Source organism: Neolamprologus brichardi, chromosome 6, assembly GCF_056152115.1.
Source record: "Neolamprologus brichardi isolate AB-2024 chromosome 6, ASM5615211v1, whole genome shotgun sequence".
Taxonomy (NCBI): domain Eukaryota; kingdom Metazoa; phylum Chordata; class Actinopteri; order Cichliformes; family Cichlidae; genus Neolamprologus; species Neolamprologus brichardi.
In genome coordinates, this window is record NC_142109.1 from 28,538,884 (window position 1) to 28,558,470 (window position 19,587).

The 19,587-nt window shown below is 39.6% G+C and overlaps 1 protein-coding gene across 1 annotated transcript; it reads left to right on the forward strand.

The window, feature by feature from the left end:
- Window positions 1-657: 657 nt before the first annotated feature.
- slc2a15b (solute carrier family 2 member 15b) lies at window positions 658-15,014 on the forward strand. The gene is made up of 12 exons (XM_006790663.3): window positions 658-792; window positions 2,206-2,304; window positions 6,247-6,407; window positions 6,519-6,643; window positions 6,917-7,062; window positions 7,402-7,534; window positions 7,705-7,892; window positions 10,543-10,653; window positions 11,414-11,515; window positions 12,142-12,217; window positions 13,403-13,530; window positions 14,472-15,014. Exons 1-12 carry the CDS (start codon window positions 748-750, stop codon window positions 14,697-14,699), a joined length of 1,542 nt encoding a protein of 513 aa, XP_006790726.1. The 5' UTR covers window positions 658-747; the 3' UTR covers window positions 14,700-15,014.
- Window positions 15,015-19,587: the final 4,573 nt, after the last annotated feature.

Genomic DNA, 19,587 nt, shown 5'->3' on the forward strand with positions numbered 1-19,587 from the left:
TTCCATAAAAGGAGGTTACAGAAAGCAACATTTATTTTTTTACCATAAAGCAATAAAACATAACATAGTTAAACTTATAAGGATGTCAGCTTTGAAAGCGTCTTACTTAACCAGAAGTGAAAAGCTGCACTTATAGATTTCTGTAAAATCATGCAGCTACCATTTGACTAGCAAGTGCTTTAGGCTTCAATGACTGGATTGTTTAAAATCACTTGTAATTAGCTGGAAAAGGGAGGAGCTCTTTACACTCATGTGAGCGTTGGGGAGATGAAACTTACAAGATAAACGAATTTAAACAGGAACAAAGGCAAAGTTCAGTGCAACTTTAAAATCAAGTCAAGGTTAGATTTATACAACAGACCTCCAGGAGTATAAGGAAAAATAAAATCTTAAAACTGTAAATCAATTTCTTCCACCAAAAGGTTTTTAAGGTTTTGTGTAATCATGTTTACTGACAAATGATTTTAAAAAATGTTTTTTAAAGTAGATTATTCTAATCACTCTGATGTGTAGGATGACACTCGTGATCTTTGCTGGGGAAAGGGAAACGATCAAATGTGTGGGATGGGCCTGCTTTGCAGGCGGTTTAACGACTGTGGAAATTCCGCCCATCAACACGACACGCCTCCTCTCCGGTACACGATCACGGCTCAAACTCTACAAATGGGGATGCAGTGAAAAGAGTTTTGAAAAGTTTTGCAGATGACGAAGAAACTCACACAAGGGGAATAATCATTTATGACTTAAATGGCGGAAGAACTGTTACAGGGAAACAATGAAAAACTCACCTCGGTAAGTGTAAGCATTTTGAAAAAATTTAGATCTAATTCCTGGGTGTATGGTCGTTTCCAGTGATCGCTTTTTATTAGTCACATGATTTTGGAATTGTGTCGCAAATGCCTCCTAATCTCATTGTACAACATGGTTCAAGGTCATGGTTCATATAAGATGCTTACTGGGTTCGTTGGAAAACTCATCATGACAAACTGAACTCGTACAATAGCACCAGTCACCACGTCATATGACATTCCAAGCATCGTTCAATTTACCACAAATCAGGTTAAAAAAGACTAAAGGAGACTTTAAAAGCAAAAGTAGCCCGTGTGTGTTTTTAAACGGCAAATGAGAAGTTACTCGTGTCTCATTTTAAAGTGGTGTGACATGTGAGCAGCTTCACATGAGATATTTAATCAGAATAAATTGTTGCTGAGTGGGGTGCAATGTCTCCTGTGAACTATATTTAAAAGGAGTGACAATGGCTCAGAGGAGCTGTTGACTACCTTTAGTCATAACAGACTATGAGTCTTATCTGTTATGACTGATTGTTGTTGTACAGCTTTAAATGCTAAATAAAGTCAGGTACCTTTGATCATGGTGACTTTTTAAAACTAAACATCATTTAGTTGATTTTTCAATACACATTGACTAAACTGTAAAATTTAGTCAGCTGCTTTAACATATTAATTTAGGGCAATTGTTTACGCTTCCAGTTTGTTTAGTTATAGTGAAATCTATTAGATCAGGGGTGTCAAACATAAGGTCAGGGGGCCAGAATCGGTCAAGCAAAGACTCCACTCTGACACTGAATGTGACAAAGCCCGTAAGTTTTTGACTTTTAATTGTGTTTAAATAGGTTTTACAGCTTAGATAAAAATGGCCATATGGAGAGAGAGAGAATGGCAGACCTTTAATTGTAATTAATGCGATTTTACACCTTTATTCCTTGCATATACACTTTTTCATTCACTACAACATTTCTTCATCAAGTCCAAAACAGACAAGCTGTTGAAATTGAAATGGCTTCCCTCACTAACCCCCAACCTTGACCAGTTGGGATTTAGACTGGTTCTGCTGGAGATTTCTTCCTGTTATAAAAGGTATAAAAGGAGTTTTTCCTTCCCAGTGTCACCAAATACTTGTTGGAGGTTTCTCTAGTATTATTGTAGGATCTTTACCTTACAACATAAAGGCCCTTGAGGCAAAGTTGTTGTGATTTTGTGCTGTATAAATAAAATTGAATTGAATTGAATGAATAGTTAAACTGCTTTACACTGACAGAAAGGGGAGTTTCACTGGCCTGGTCCACTTCACATCAAAGTGGACTGTTTGTGTCCCACAATGTCAAATGAGTTAGACATCCCTGAGACAGTAAACTCTGTTTGCAGCTTGGTTTTCCCCTCATGTGTTGCTTTGTGTTTTCCACAGCATCTTACAAAGCCTCTGCTGGCAGTGGCTTTCCTGGCCTCATTTGGCAGCTCTATGCTCTATGGCTATAACTTGGCCGTTGTCAACTCTCCTGCAAAGGTATTTTCATCGTCGTCTACATAATAAGACTCCTGGTTTTGTGATTTCATTTGCGTGCATGCTTTTCGTGAGAACACAAATGTTTCCTTTATGGTTAAACACTGTATGGAATTTGATTCTCAATGGTTAAATAACCCATTTGAACATAACACTCCAACTGAACAAATAAATTGTCATGTGGGGGTCATGTGGGCTTATGTAGCTACCTCACCATGTCATTGATACGCTGTAGGTCTTAATCCATAATGTTCCTTGGATGTTGAATTTGCCGCGGTGCAGTCATGTGTTCCAGCCCCATAGAAGCATGTGAGCAGGCTCAGGGTATCGTCTCATGTTCGTAGCTCAGGACTTAGGATCAGCTAAACCTTTCATCTCCAGCTTTCATTTGCATTGTTTTTCTAGAGCTTGGTATCTGTTGTTGAAACTTTATAAATATGTTTTATAGTCGTGGATTAAAGTAACAAAAATTTTATAAAAACCCTGCATCAGTTCCAGGTCAGGAATCAGCCAGCCAGGGTGTTTTCTTAATGCTATTGTTTTTAAATATCCACAATGAAACTGTAATTGGTTTAGAGGGAGGCTTAGACATGTTGAAATGCTTGCAGATGCACTGTCTACATTAAGCTGGGCATACACTGTGCGATTTTTTCAGTCGCATTATTCAGCTCCTGCTCAAACTCTACTATTGATTCGCAGGGGTTAGAAGTTCGTGGGTCACGATGCAGGGTCTCACACTATACGGCCCGATGCTCTGATGCGACTTGAGTGCTCACACTGTGCGTCCATAACATGAAGCTTATAACACAAAATCTGTCTCTCCCTCTCTGTCTTTAACAGACACTGACACACACACCACCACCATCAACTTTGCTAAATTGCTAATGAAAAACATTGACCAGGCGGCTGCAGTTGAGCAGCAATGTCCATCCAACTCTTTTCACGGTTGGTGCGGTCGTGATAATATTGTGAGGCCACATCGAAATGCTCGGATGAGCTTGCCAAAGTTCTACAAGTTGTGCCTCCATCGCTTGTGTCCAGATCACACGCTGCACTGCCGTGCTGCTCCGCCTTTCTACTTCCAATTCTGTTTGCGCGTGCGCAGTGTGAGAGGCTGCGGTGACACCCTCACGAGGGCCGAAAGGATTTCAGACAGGTTTGATTTTCTTGCGACCATACGATTGATGATCGGGAGCTGGTCGTGAGGTGTTAATCGCTTCTTGTTACCTCATGTATACTACACGATGCACGACACACGATTAAGGCAAAACTCGGGCCGATCCCCAAAACAGTCGCACGACTGAAAAATCGGACAGTGTATGCCCAGCTTTAGAAGCTTGACATGAGTTTCATTTTTATAAAAATAGATTCACGAGATGATTAGCTTAGCTACTGGTCACGGGAGGATGGAATGAAGTCACAAGTCATCTCTCTAATGCTCTAAAATGCACACATTAATGTAATAACTATTTCCTGGCACGGCTAATTTCAAAAGACATGGAGCCAATTTAGTTGCTTCTGCTTGTGTCCTTTGGCTAAGCTAGCAATTTAGCTAGCGTAGGCCGACTCCCGTCTGATATGGAAGTCAGATGTGAGAATAAAATCAATCTTTTTCTTGAGAAAAACAGAAAAATACTGGGTATTTCCCCAAATCCTGAATGCTCTGCACAGAAGTAGGGACAGCTGGAGCAGTTCAGTTCATTTTGTTTGGGTCAGTGTCTTAGTGTCAAGTGATCTAAAATTTTCTGCTCAAATGATGAGGTCAAACATTTACCTGCTCTCAGTAACGTTAGCGTCCTTTTTGTGCTGTCATAATGTTCACAAAGTGTGGCACAGTAGTCAGTCTGTGCAATAAGACAAAATAGTTTTGTGCTTTGGATATTATGACACGGACAAATCTTAATAATAATAATGGATTGGATTTATATCACGCTTTTCAAGGCACCCAAAGCGCTTTACAATGCCACTATTCATTCACTCTCGCATTCACACACTGGTGGAGGCAAGCTACGGTTGTAGCCACAGCTGCCCTGGGGCAGACTGACAGAAGCGAGGCTGCCATATCGCGCCATCTAAAATGCTGGCCAACACCAGTAGGGTAAAGTGTCTTGCCCAAGGACACAACGATCAGGACAGAGAGCCCGGGGAATGAACCGGCGACCTTCTGGTTACAGATACGCTTCCCAACCCCCTGAGCCACGGTCGCCACTTGTCTGAAAATAAATAATATAAAAACTTAGATTACATAATCAGAAAGCCAAAGTGCTTATTTCAGACTGATATCCAAAGCAGAGCCCGCAAGTCTCAGAGTATCGACATAACATCCTTTTTTTCAGACTTTAAACTCAATAAATCTCAGGTAAAATGTATTTTAGTTTTAATAGTTTACTATCAAATTTAAAGAAAACTTGTGCTTCAATAATCAGCCAGCAGAGTAGAAAGAAAGACAAGACCGTTTAGCAGTTGGTTATGATTTAATGTAATTGGTACGACAATCATTTGATAATCTGTTGACGCTGTTGTTGATACTGATACAAATAAAATGTGATCTGTTGTTACCCTCTTTTTTCAATCACTCTTCTGTTGGAGGGATTGAGTTTTTTCGTGTGTGTGTTTTTAAGAGAGGAGAGTCTTTTTCCTGGTAACCCTCCCAAACAAGCCTTACTTCTCAGTTTTTTGCCCTGTCATGAATTTTAACATTAAAAGTTTTAACACTTCCTCAGAGCATTGGATCATCTGGCTTTGGGGTCAATGGGTTTGTACTTCCAAGATTTTGTCGTTGTGTTAACACACACCTGAACACTCCAGACATATGACAACATTCAGGAAGTAATATTTTAGTAAGCAAGGTAATGTGGAGGAGTTCTATTCTATTCTATTCAGCTCTTTTGAGGAGGAGCAGATCAGGAGTTGAAACCTTTCTGACATCATATGACACTTTCTGTTGTTTCAATAATTTTCATTACTTTGTATAAGAAATCAATACAGAAACTAAGCAAAGGAGCAAAAATAATTTCCCTTTTTGTTTGTTATGGACACTTACTATGTTGTTACTGTCGTATGCTTCTTTATGAGATCTGTAGACTTTCACTGAGGCCTTTTTATGTGCGATAACATTGGGCATAGTACAGGGTGAATTTTTGAATTGTGTCTTCTCCTGCACCTTTTCTGTATTCTTTTGAATTCATATTAATTTATATATTTAATTCAGATGTTTCTTAAAATTTGAATCCAATGGATCATCCTGGACACTTTATTGAGTGAAAGGCGTCACCGTCAGATTCATCAAGCATGCAGTCGATGAGTTCTTTTCAGCTTTGAATTTGACTTGACTTGATTAAATTATTGAAGTCACAACATCAAATTTTCATTTTTCAGGTCTTTTGGGGATATATTGTGACGTATCATTTATATGTTTCATTTTTTGTGTCATGTCTGTAGTGTTACAGTTACGGATGCTCACATTAAACATGTTCAAGGTTTCAAAAAGTTTGATCGGCGTAATTGATAATAACTTAGTATTTGCACTATTCACAAATCCAGGCTGCTCTATTTATTATGTCGGTAAGATTGGATGTATTTATTATAGTCGTCTCATGGCTTTAGATGTGAGCACAGAAGCTCCACACTCCTCTTCAAACTTTCTGTTTGCAAGGGGCAGTCGGTCAGAAGAAAGTTGCTTTAAAAGGAAGAGGAGCTGGTTTCAGAGCTGGTTTCAGAGAGCACGTGGCTGCACGAAGCTCAGTGTAAGAAAAAAAACAACAATATTTTGAACTCTGACTCCTATAAAACTGCTGTGCTAGAATAATAAATAAAAGGCTAAATAAATAAGATATCTAAAAAAGGTAACATTATCTTTTGATTGCACACAATCTTTTTACACTGGGTTTGATTTATTTGGGGCGTTTTTTGCTTAGAAAATGAATTGACCTTGTTTTCCACCAGTACATCAAAGACTTCTACAATGAGACATTATTAGAAAGTCATGGCTTGACTCCGGATGGGCATCTTCTTACCGTCTTGTACTCTCTTACTGTGTCAATCTTTGCCATTGGTGGAATGACCGGAGCACTGCTGGTGAGCAGACTAGTTACCAAATATGGAAGGTCAGTGTGACCATGTTTATGAATTTTGAGTGCATGTTTATAAATTACTATTAACCTGTGACAGACTCAAACTTAGAGAGCTGAGCAACGAGAATTACTGCGTCCAAACAGGAAAGGGACTCTGGTGAGATCCACCGCACTTGTTTTTATGGGCGGAGCTCTGATGGGCTTGAGCAGATGGTGCAGAATTCCTGAGATGGTCATCATTGGGCGTTTCATCACAGGAGTACATTCAGGTAGACACGCCTACTGTTCCTGGTTGACTAAAATTTATGTCAATAATCTCCTCTTAATATTTATTACTGTTATTATTACTGTCACATATTTGTCTTTAATTAGCAGCACTTTGTGTTGTTGGTGAAAAATAGCTGTATATACATTTCCTATAATCTATAAACAGCTGAGTCATTTATGCTTTAAATTGCCTTTTCAGTTCATATTTGGTGTTTTGTTCATTTTTGCACCAGCACAGTCAGACTGTATTAATTGCACTTTCTTCGTTTCTACAGGGATTTCTCTCAGTGTGGTGCCGATGTACCTCAGTGAGATCGCCCCTAAGAGTTTGCGAGGCTTCCTGGGCCTTGTTCCCAGCATTCACATTTGTCTTGGAGTTTTCATCGCTCAGGTCCTGGGGCTCTCGGAGATACTGGGAAAGGTGCTTATACTGCAATGTTTGACTGGCTTTCATTTTGACTTTCAAGTAATTGTTGACATAGTTCTAATATGTAATAAAAATAACATTTTGAATTGATGCATGCAAGCAGAGACTCTGTGATCTAGAACTGAGCAGATGCACAAAGCGTTGCAAGCAATATACTTTCAGCCAGAAAAAGCTTCAAGACACCCTATGTTTACTTATGGAATAGCTAAATATAGGTATAAAGACAAATATGGTAAAGATGGAATGAATAGTTTTAGATGATGATATTATTATTTTTTTAAATCAAGGTTTAGGTGAGGTGTTTGGTTTTTTTGTTGTTTTTTCCCCACACAGGAAGAGCACTGGCCTCTGCTTTTGTCTCTTGTGGCGGTTCCTACCATGGTCCAGCTGATACTGTTGCCATGGTTTCCAGAGAGTCCACGATATCTGCTAATAGAGAGAGGAGATGTGCATGCCACCATTGCAGGTTAAAAAGTGCATTTCCTGCTTTCCTTTTCTGAATGTAGAAATTACAAAGGAAGATCAAGACGCCTAGAACAGATTCTCAAACTTTACATAATCCTTTCACTGTGATACTTGAAGGATGAATTAAAACAGTTTTTAAAAAAAAGACTCATGTTTCACTCCGTTCTGTAGCCCTAAAGTGGTTCCGTACTAAAGGAAACATTCAGGCTGAGGTTGAAGAGATGCAGGAGGAGCAACGCTCTTTGTCCTCCATGCAGACCCTCTCTGTCTGCAGCCTCCTCATGGACAGCTGCGTCCGCTGGCAGGTCCTCACTGTTGCGGTGGTCAACATCGGCATGCAGCTGTCTGGGATTGATGCCGTGAGTAGGAGAACTATTGTGTTGCCTTTTTCATCTTTTGTTTATATGTGTGTGTGTTGTCACATTTTGAATGTGCAACAACTGTGCAGTTATTATATGAGAGGGAGATCTTATAGTGCGAGAGTTCCCAGCTGGGCTTCTCCCGTCCATCCATACATCACAGTCTCACACCCACTGAATGACTAAGCAGGGGGCGATGGGACCATGCCTCATTATCTCCTGGTGCTCTCCCTCAGCGTTACCTCACATAACAAGGTCCACCCATCCGAACACAAAGTCAAACACATCTTTGTACTCATTGCTTCATATGGATGGAGGCTCCAGGCATGCAGGCTCATATGCTAGTGCCATTTCGCAGCAGGGGTGCACCCCACTGAGTCTCTCAGTCCCAGCTGTTCCAGCCAGGAACACTGGAAGGCTTCAAACCTCCAGAAGAAGTAGTGTCTCCAAATCTGAGACACGAAAAGTAGAACGAAGCAATTCAAGAGAGTTTGAAAAGTAAATGTGCATGTTTTTTTCTTAAAATATTGGATACTTATAATCATATTCATACAGACTGAGTTTGTGCACAAACAGATATTATTCAACATGTTACAACATGGTGCTTTTACAGTATTTGTGGTGCTGATTTTGTAGAGTTATTACAGCCAGCTGGGGAGCCACTCAACCTAGGAAAAATGATGAAAGAGCTATTTCTTCTGCAAGTACTACTGTAGCTGTACTGTCATTCACATCATAAAGTGGCAGCCCCGCTATTATTTTGTTGCTGCTCTTGCTTTGTTTTCGTTCTTCCTCTTCTACACGAAGCAAGAGAATACGACAAAGCATCGACTACATATTCATAATCATAAAGAAGTGAAATCATGGATAAATCATGAAGAAGGAAAAGAAGGGACAAATAAATGCATAACTAAATTCATAAAGTTAAATTTATTATAAAAATATTTTCCAGATGTATGTAATGAAAATGTAAAATTGGCAGCACGGTGGTTAGCACTGTTGCCACACAGCAAGAAGGTCCTGAGTTCAAGTCCACCATCAGGCCGGGGTCTTTCTGTGTGGAGTTTGCATGTTCTCCCCGTGTTTGTGTGGGTTCCCTCCGGGTACTCCGGCTTCCTCCCACCGTCCAAAGACATGCAGCTTGTGGGGATAGGTTAATTGGAAAATCCAAATTGCCATTAGGTGTGAATGTGCGAGTTAATGTGAGCGTGAATGGTTGTCTGTCCCTGTGTGTTAGCCCTGCGACAGACTGGCGACCTGTCCAGGGTGTACCCCGCCTCTCACCCTATGACAGCTGGGATAGGCTCCAGCGCCCCCCGCGACCCTGAAAAGGAGAAGCGGAAGTGAATGGATGGATGTATGTAATGAATGATATTCAGTGTCTTTGTACTGGTTGTAGTGGATAATTCAGCATGAGCGCAATCAGTTCCAAACAAGAACGCTGTAATAAAACAGATAATGAGGATTACGCTCTTTGGTTGTTTTTTCTTAAGGTAGAGTAAGTTCAGACGTGTGCTGAGGCTACCTGCATCTGTTTAGGATCAACACACACACAAAGTGAACCAGGTTTTATCCACTTTTTGTAATGTGGAGGTGTAAGGCGCCTGGACATTTGACACAAATGTGCTCAATGAACAGTTTCCTGAACTAGGTTGTATAAAGTAGAAGTTGCCATTAAACTATTATGTTATCAGCATCTGTCTTCTCAAGGACAGTTTCTCAAGACAGATGCTTGTTTTGGTAATACTGAAGTAGTATAGTTGGCATTGTAGCTTTGAGTAAGCCCAGAGATTAAGTCATTTTAAGACTGTGATTCTCTCCTACTTAACTTTTCCTACTTTAACTGTACATACCTCACTGTGTAAATCTGGGTTGGGTTTACACACTGAGGCATGTCAGATTAGATGAGCTAAATAATCCAAGAACACTTTTGAAATTCTGTGATTAGATGAGGCTACTTCTGTTAAACAAACAGTTTGGCCTGAAAAAGCTGAAAAAAGCTCCAGAGTGAAATGAGCCATGGCTACTTTGCTTAGCACTCTGACACCACTGCAGTGTTACTGGCTTGCACTTTAGTGCTCATGTGCGTAAAACAAAATATATGAATCAACTCATATAACACAATTCTTATACTAGAGGAGATTTTAGCTCAGTAAGGAGGCGTTTTAGCCTAGCAGCTTATATTCATCTTCATCAAATCTTATCCCAGTTGTTTAAGTTTCTGGAATTGTTTGTGCTTGTGCAGGCCTTCTGCTTTGCTCGTCTGTTTGCATACTTCAAGCCTCCAATGGTGATGAAATGTTATATGTATGGTTACTAAATCAACAAGACAGCATTTAACTGCACTGATCACGATCTTGTCCGCACATCATCAATGATGGATGTTGTATCAGCAAAGTGTGATTAATGAGAATGCGCAAATTAATTTCAAGGGGAGTACTTGTCAGGAGTCCATACTGATGAAAAGCTGTATCTCAAATGCATGAGTGATGGTCGGCCTTGTGATAATGATCGCTATGATGAATCGTGTGCGTTACCAGATAGGCAGAGTGACTTTTTGGCTCCTTAAGAAAATAAGGCAAACTTTGATTTCTGCTGTATCAATAGTCCAAAGGATTCAACATATCAATAAACCTTGTGTCAATTTCAGATCTGGTTCTATACAAATGATATTTTTAGGAATGCAGGAATCGCTGACCCTTATATTCAGTACACAACAGTGGGAACTGGGGCCATTGAGGTCATCTCAGGGATGCTGGGGGTGAGTAGACACACACACATTAAGATGAAATGAATGTATTTCTATTATACAAGGATTTTTTATATTTTGGACTTGTAACGTTGGAACACAGATGTGATAGTGTGCTGCTGTTTTCCTGGTCTGAGCTCTGTTTAACCAGTGTTAAAGCAAAAATATACAACAGAATTAAGTATATTGTGAACTTGACATAAAAATTGCATTTTTTGTTTTGTTATGGATTTAATGGTTGCTAAACGGAAAATAGAATTAGCAGATTAATTAACCATGAAGCACTTGGGGTTGCAATAAATCTGTGCCTTGTATGACTGATGGTAATTTCAGTCTTGATCCACAAGAAAAAGAGAAACTGGGAAAAACAAATGCCTTCCCTTCTGATAAACATGTAACTTTTTACCTAAAATACTTAAAAGAAATAATGACTTTGGTTATTTTGGTTATGACATGTAGTCATGCACAGTCTGTTTTCTTTAATTTGATTGTTTCAGTTTGTGTTTTCTGTTGTCTTGGTGATGCTTGCATAAAATCTGATTAGGGGAAGGTGAGCTGAAACCTAATGAAGGTCATTTATTCTGTAGCGTGCACAGGGTCATGTTATACTCTATTAAAAATAGATATATAGATATAGATATATATAGGCATAGGTAGCATGGCAAACGAAAGATTTGTATAATTGCAACTAACTTTTTGTTAGAATTTTTTGTAAAATATCTATTTTTATGGGTTAGTCACATGTAGTCCTGCTTATTTGTCCATTATTTAGTGTTTCACTATTGAGCGTCTGGGCAGAAGACCACTGATGATTGGTGGTTTCCTTTTTATGGGACTGTGCTGTGCCGGAATCACTGTGTCTGTCCTCTTCCAGGTACATGTCATCTGATATCCTGCTGGTTTAGGAATATTTTGCATGACATTATAGTACATTACATGGAGCTTAGGACATAACCAAATTTACATAATTTACATAAATTATTGTATGTCTTCAGATGCAAAAACCTCTAAGTGACACCCTCTGTGAAAAATGAGAAAATGATATCAGGTGAAAGCTTCACTTCAAAGCCTCTTTCCAAACATGGTTTGTTAGCAGAAACCTCTAAATGCCACTAAAAGCTACCATGTCCACAGGAACACCAGTCAAAACACACTTATTTGTAAGACTGTTTTCAGTTGCATGTTTAGCAACTATTTCTCATCCAAAGAGGTGGACTGCACAAAGGATGATGCACAAATGCAAAGCAGGTTTTGCTGCAAAAGACTATCGAATTTGTTAAAAACCAGTGTAAGACATTTCATTCAGTGACCATTTCACTGCTGTTAAAGTAAACTCACTGAAGCTGAACATAGGACACTGACGCAATATTTAAAACAAAATAAAATGTCAGATAGGCTTAGAGATTTTTCCATCTGAAGTCATCATATAAATTAATAATAATAATAAAAAAACTGTGTGTGACCATCTGCAACTCATGACTTGTGTTTGACCAATCACAGCCGCAGTTGTCCTACATGCGCTACATCAGTGTGGGCTGTGTTATTGGGATTATTGCTGGCTTCTGCATAGGTCCAGGTAAAAAAAACAAAATAACAATCTTGTATCTGTGTCTGGCATGAAAACTTTCCAACACTTTCAAACCTACATGTGATTGCATTAGCTAGAAGTAATCCTGTGTATGAGGAAACACTGCACCCTGCTGGAAACTTGCGCAATAGCAGGCATTAAAGCTTTAAAACATCAGCACCCCCATCCTCCACACTCCTCCTCTGGCTGTGAGGAGATATTGTATTTCATTAGTCTTGTAAATTAGGAAATCCTAACTGCCACACTGCTTCCATTCTCACAGCCATTTGTACACTGGATGAGATGAGTGAAGTGAATTAAGAGGCAATAGTTTACAACGATGAGAGCCACGTCGAGCGAACCTGCGAGGATGATGGATTAGGACAAATCTGGTTTACATAACGTCATTCGTCAAACAGGCAAAATCTATACCTCAGCAAACAAGGATTTCTCTTGCTGCAATTAGACTTCTAATGGCTCATTGTTCATAAGCTAGCTGTGATGAATATGGTTTCCTTCAAATGAAACCTTGCTTGCACATTGATGCCCTCCCATATATATCGCAGATGTTGACAAATTATGGTGTAGTTATTGGTTTGACAATATTAAACTTTTCTCTCTGCAGTTATCATGCACAGAATAATGAGCACATTATTCGGAAAGCTAATCATTAGAGCTTATACTAATGCATATTTCTCCTTCATAGCCTTCACTTCTAACAATGAAGAATCACATGTTTAAAGTTAAGGCACATCTTAAACTAATGAATTGCATGAGCTAAGCTATTCTGTGTCTTGTGGTTCAGAAGTGGAGTTTTGCCATCTTGACAAACACCTTCCTCTCTTGTCAGTCTATGATTAGTGAGTAATAATGAACACATAATGAAGTACATGTAGAAAAAGGAGTGTAATATAATAGCACTTGGGCTTGTGAAATGTTTATCATTAATCATCTTCTGTTAATTTTGAGTAACTGCCAAGGAAGAGTCCTGAGTGGGAGTATTGATAAAGTAATTGATGAACTAAGATGCCGATGTTAATTTCACATCACCCAATAGATTCATATAGCCATACTAAGTAATTAAATGTGATTTGTGTTATAACAGGATGCTTAGTTAGATTAAGCTGTCTTCGTGTGGTGTTGTTGGGAATATTTTTGGAATAAGACAAATATGTTTTTGTGTATTCTTTACAGCGGGTGTGCCTTTCCTGATCACTGCGGAGCTGTTTAAGCAGTCTCATCGACCGGCTGCGTACACCGTGGCTGGTTGCCTCAACTGGATGTCCAACTTCACCATTGGTTTTGTCTTTCCCTTCTTAGAGGTCAGCACTGACTTCTATCCCACAGAGCAAAATTCAAATGTACACAAAAGCCATCTAAAAATACTGTCCAGTTTATAGTGAAAAAACATGTAAAAAGGCTTTATTTCTATTTTATTTTTATTTTTTTGTACATGTGTAGTCTTGACATTTGATGCAGATCTGCTGTGTGTATATGACTGGCTGTGCACTTTTGTCTGAACAGAAGTGACTCCACAAATACCAATAAAATTTCCAATTAAAAGTCCCGACCTTGCTGTCTGTCATTGTCCTCGGCTTCGTTCCAAGTGAACAGCTACAAAGTAAAGAGGACAATTAATTGTTAAGATGACAGTGACCGAGGCAGTCAGTAATTAGTCTGGCCACAGATCTTAAAATATGAGATTGCATGTTCCTTAATCTTTCTGTTTTTATTCCACATGAAGCAAAATAACTTCATTGCTCTCAGAAAGTGTTTTTAGTCTTCAGGCTAGCAGGTACCGTCTTCCTCTAGTCTCTGGGATAAGCTAGGCTAAACACCCTGTCCTGTGTTTTTTCTGTTTTGTAGCCTACCTTTAGGAAAGCTAATCCTTAGAGTTTATACCAAAACATTTCCCCTGCTGCAAAACATCACTGTTTTGTTACTTATCTTACTGTCTTTTCCAGCAAGAATAATGGCAATAAGGGCAATAAAAAAAGCCCCTGGCTAGTTTGGAAACCCAGTAGATCATTTACAGCTTTAAAAAAAGGGAAGTACTTGCCTTAAAAGTTTGCTATGTTAATGCTAATGCTATTAATGCTAACGTTAACCTTTAAGCCAACAAAACCAATAATCTACCTTTCATGTTCTCTTGTCATGGTTTGCATTGTGTTTATGTTAATCTATTGTAATGATCTTCCAAAAACCCAGAGTGTTTTGTGTCTTTAACTGTGCATTTTTATTTTTTTGTGTCCTTCCACCCCAGATTGCTACAGGTCCTTTCTGTTACCTGATCTTCTGTGTGGTCTGCTTGGGAGTGGCTATCTACACTTTCTTCATCATTCCAGAGACCAAGAACAAAACTTTCTTGGAGATCAGCCAGATGTTTGCCACCAAGAATGAGATCTGTGAAGAAGAGCTGTATCCAAATAGTGAACTAAAAATGGCTCTGATGAACGGCTATGGAACCCTCGACTTCCATGACAAAAAATAGGAATTCAGCCAGTTGAATAGGAGCTCAACCAACACTGTCAGTGATACAGACGAGGAACTGTCAGATCAGCTGCTTCGTGCAAATTGTCACTGCATACAGTTATGGTCAGAAGTTTACATACTCATCATGGGCATGAATGTCATGGTAATTTTGGACTTTTAATGACTCCTTTGAATTGTTCTTTTTTTAAGGTTGGAATGATTGTATGGCAAACATTTTTAATGCTTTTAGAAAATATGAACTGGGGACACAGTTGTGAATTCATGTTGTATTTTTTAAAATCCACTCAGAATTAAAAGTATGCATACAGACTCATAAATATACATATATCCCCACTAATATTTGATTAAACGTCCTTTAGTGGGTTGGACCTTTTGTAGATGCCTTTGGTAACCAGAATTATGCTTCTGTCATAACTCCTACTGGACATTTGATCTTTCTTCTTGTGTGGTAGATTTAATTTAAACTGGTTTCTTGATGTGGTAATGGCTTTTAACCATAGTCTATGGAGGAGGTGGGGGCTTTGGGAAGGCTATTCCAGAAGCTTAATGTTAGCGTCCTGTATCCATTCCAAAACCAGTTTTAATGTATGTTTGGGATCATTGTCCTGTTGAAACACCCAACTGTATCAAAGTTTTCACTGAAGAATTTGACAGTAGTTCTTCATTATCCCGTCCACTTTGTGCAAGGTACCAGTACTACTGACAGCAAAACAGCTTCTGAGCATGATGCTACCACCACCACACTAACAGTTGGTGAAGTGTTCTTAGACTTTGAAAGCCTCACCTTTGCTCCTCCAAGCACACCTCTTTTGGCCAAATTGCTCAGTCTTTGTCTAATCTAGCCATAAAACTTTTCTCCAGAAGGCATTTGGCTTGTCCGTGTAGGCAGCTACATATTTTAATCGAGCTTGAAGGTGTCAGTTTTGGATCATCTCCAAATTCCTTTGACTTTGCCGTTGTTCTGAACATCGGTCAATCCAATGAATGCTGTCAAACAAATCCTTTTTATAGTGGCGAAGAGAAACTCCCAGCTGTAGTCGATCATGATCACTAACAAGAAGTTAACAGACCTTGGCCTTGTCAAGTTCAGAGATCACAGCACAAACACATCCTCTTCCAAATACACATGCATGCAAACTTTATATAGAGTAATTAGTTAGTATACCGCTGAAGAATCTTGTATAGTAGCTGCACAAGATTGCTCAGTCAATTTTTAATGCTTTATCATTTACAAGACACAAAAATACATCTGACCCTGAATTTCTTTTGTCCGTTTGTTCTTTGTTTTTTGCCTATAATAACAAGCAAACATACAAAACATTAATATGAACAAATTCCATTCATAAACTCAGAACTGCATTTCTACTTTAACATCAAGCCCTAAGCAGCACCTCTGAGTTAGCACAATACTTTGACTTCTTTTGGGGGCTATATTTGCTTCACATTCATTGAGCTGATGTGATGCACACTTAGAAAATTAAAATCAAGAGAAATATTGTGTGGCATCATTGCGTCTCACCAAAACTACCATAAAGCTAACACAACAACACTTGCAATTACAGCACGAACAAAAATGAATTATGAAAATAATACACAAATAAAACGGAGATTTTCAAACTGCAACCAAAATCATTCCCAACACTGACATAATGGAAAAATGTTGCAAAAGGAGCTATTCACACCAAAGGGCAACAACAGAATTCAAACTTTGGCCTGAAAGGCAGGTAAATGCTGCCCAGTAAGTTAAAGCTTTAATAAAGGCAGGATTATTCTGATTCTTGTTACTAGTTAATAAATCATTCATTATCTCTAGAATTTAGTGGTTTACAGATCTGCCTAACAAGTAAAGACACCCTGGTTTTATCCCGTGAGGAGACAAAAATCCCTTTGAGACTGCATCAGGAGAGGCCTCCGGTGCAACAATCTGCCAAATCAAAAAAATGCATAGCTATCCACTTTGGCGACCACGTGTTAATAAAGTAGCAGCTGAAAGGAGCTTTATTAGCAAATAAATCATTCAACAGTAAGGTTCACAGTATCATTCTTGGCTTTGTAATAGCAGTTTAGAAAACATTGTCACCCAAGGTCTATTTAGTTGCAGATCTAATTTCATCAAATAACATCATTTTTTATCAACAGGGAGACTGTCGTACACAGCAGGCATCTAACTGCTCAATATGGGCAACAAGTGCTCAGTAAAAAAACATACTACAGTACTGCATGCACTAAGGAAGATTTTTATAACTGAAGGGCAAATAAACAGACCTTACTTACTTTACAAGTGTTTCACAGATATAAGCTGTTAAGAAAAATGTTAATAGCTGTCAAATTTGGCTGGTGTTTCTCCTGCAGATGGTATGTAGTTATTAAAATTAATGTTTTGGTAATGCTAGCAAGTTTAGTTAGCGACATGCATTCACAGGCTCTATGGGTAAATTACAGATAGTTGTTAATTAAGGATAATTGTGAAATACTATAATTTTACTCAATAAAATTTGGAGTACAGACTAGAGTAAAATTACCTGCAAAGCAAGAGCTCTAAGAGGTCTGAAACCACAAACATAACAAAGAGGTCAAGTTTGATGACTCGAATTAGATCATATGTCTGCAGACAGCTACCAGCTATTGCTGTTTTTTCTCAATGGGTAAATTAATAAGCAAGAACAAATATTTTATTTTGTTAGTTTTACTCTAATACTGCATGTGCTAACACAGGTGTCTGTGGTGACTGACTCTCTTTTGGAGTCAACCTCAGATTTAGTTAATTAAAATAAAAAGTGATCTCTGGCTAATGACACGGAGGCAGCATGTATTAGTCAAAATGTTGTTATGACATTGTAAATCAAACAAAGTGTTTTATTATCTACCTCTGGTTCCGCCATTCTGCGCAAAGTGTGTCAATTAAAATGTTACTAAAGTGTTACTAAGTTATGACGGTCTACTTCATAGGTGTCAAACTCTGGCCCGCGGGCCAAATTTGGCCCGCAGCCTAATTACATCTGGCCCGCGAAGCCATACCAAATTACTATTAGAGCTGGCCTACTGGTATTATACAGCTAATATATATATTGTTTAGTATTAAGATTTGCTTGTTCCATATTCAGTTTTTCAGCAAAACGTGTTTGAGTCCATAAGAAAAGATTCATTCTTATATCTGGAGGAATAAATATATTTCAATAAATATATTTCAATAAATATTAACGTTAGCCCGCGACTATGTTAAAGTTTTGAATTTTGGCCCACTGTGTATTTGAGTTTGACACCCCTGGTCTACTTTAGTCGTTCATCTCAAACTATGTGATCATAGCGTGAAGAAGCTTTGGTAAAATGTTGCTCAGATGTACCTCTCAGTGTGTTAGTGCCATCATTGACTATTTTTCTCTGCGAGGGTCGAACATTTGCCATACCATATGACATGCTATGGCATATTTGGGAATCATACAGTATATTGAGAGATGGGGAGCACTGCTTTTCTTTCGCTCATCTCTTCCCTCTGCCTTGAGGCTGGCTGATCCATCTGTCAGGCCCTGCAACCCCCAGCTGAGGCAGAATGGATACACAATGTCAAATGCCTGTTTTGATATCACAGATGAGAGAAGAGGGGTGGACCGTGCCAATGTTGGAAACATCATCATATCACTGTAGGATTGGTAGAATACTCACAGCACTTTAAAACACGTCTTCTTTACTCACAAAAGCGGAAGGAAAAGTGAGGCAAACTGTGATGGAAGGTCAGGCTTTGGCGTTGTTGATTTGCTGCTGAATGGACAGAAGCGTTTCGGTCTTGCAGAGAGGCACAAGTAGGGGCAGCATGGCTGTTCATACGTAATGTCACTTTCAAACAAAGGGCTCCTTGTCATCGAGACTACAGTATATTTCTGTGGATAATGCCAAAGCATTGTGCACATGTGAAAACACACACTTACACGCAGGCTCGCTCCGCCTCGGGCTGGCAGAAGCTATAAATCAAACAAATAGCATCACAGCCTGGCGAAGAAAGCATTCCAACAGATAAAATGCTCTCCTACACAACAAAGCCACACTCACTGCGTAATTAATTGCAACAAATTACCTCTTCCTCTCCCTGTCGGCCCCCACCTCACTTTTTTTACGGCACTGACAAGAGCGCACGCTCCTGCGCACGTGTGTGTGCAGATGTGTATGCGCACGCAGCGCACAATGCAATGCGCACTATGGCACCGGTACATAGACTCGCACACAAGCGCACACACGTACACACTCGGCCTGCACCCTTCATAAGTGCTTTAATGTGGCTTATTGCAGTGTGCGGTCCCCTTAGCCGTGGAAATATTCGCTTGACGGATGTGCTTTGTCGCCGGCGCTCCCCGGCGGAGGGCGGCTGTCAGGGAGGAGATGATAACATTAACAGGGAGGCAAGGCGATGACAAATGCCTGTTATCAGCGAACGAGGCCGGTGACAAATCGAACGGCAGCGCCCAAGCAGCCCCGGCGCGGCGTAATAAAAAAGAAGATGGATGGCACACCCAGGCAGGGCCCGCGTTAATGCGATTTCCACTGCTCTCCCTGACTCCCAATTAAGGCTGGGGGTGGTGGTGGTGGTAGAGCGCGGGAGAGAGGAGACAGAGACTGTGCGCCTCGTGAATGTGAGGAAGGAGGGAAGCTAAAGATGGGAGGAGGGAAGACTGCAATGGAGATGAGAAGAAGTTAAAAAAAACAGTAGGGATGGGTAGAACTGACAGGAAGGAGAAATTCTGTAGATGCGGTGGCATATAAAGAGGATAGCTGTCACTAAGGATGGGGTGAGGGACAGGAACAAAGTGGAAGAATAACAACACAACATGCAGCATTAATTGCCTGCAGACCCCATCTGCTCCCTCTCATCTTCTTCTCCTCGATTTTATTCA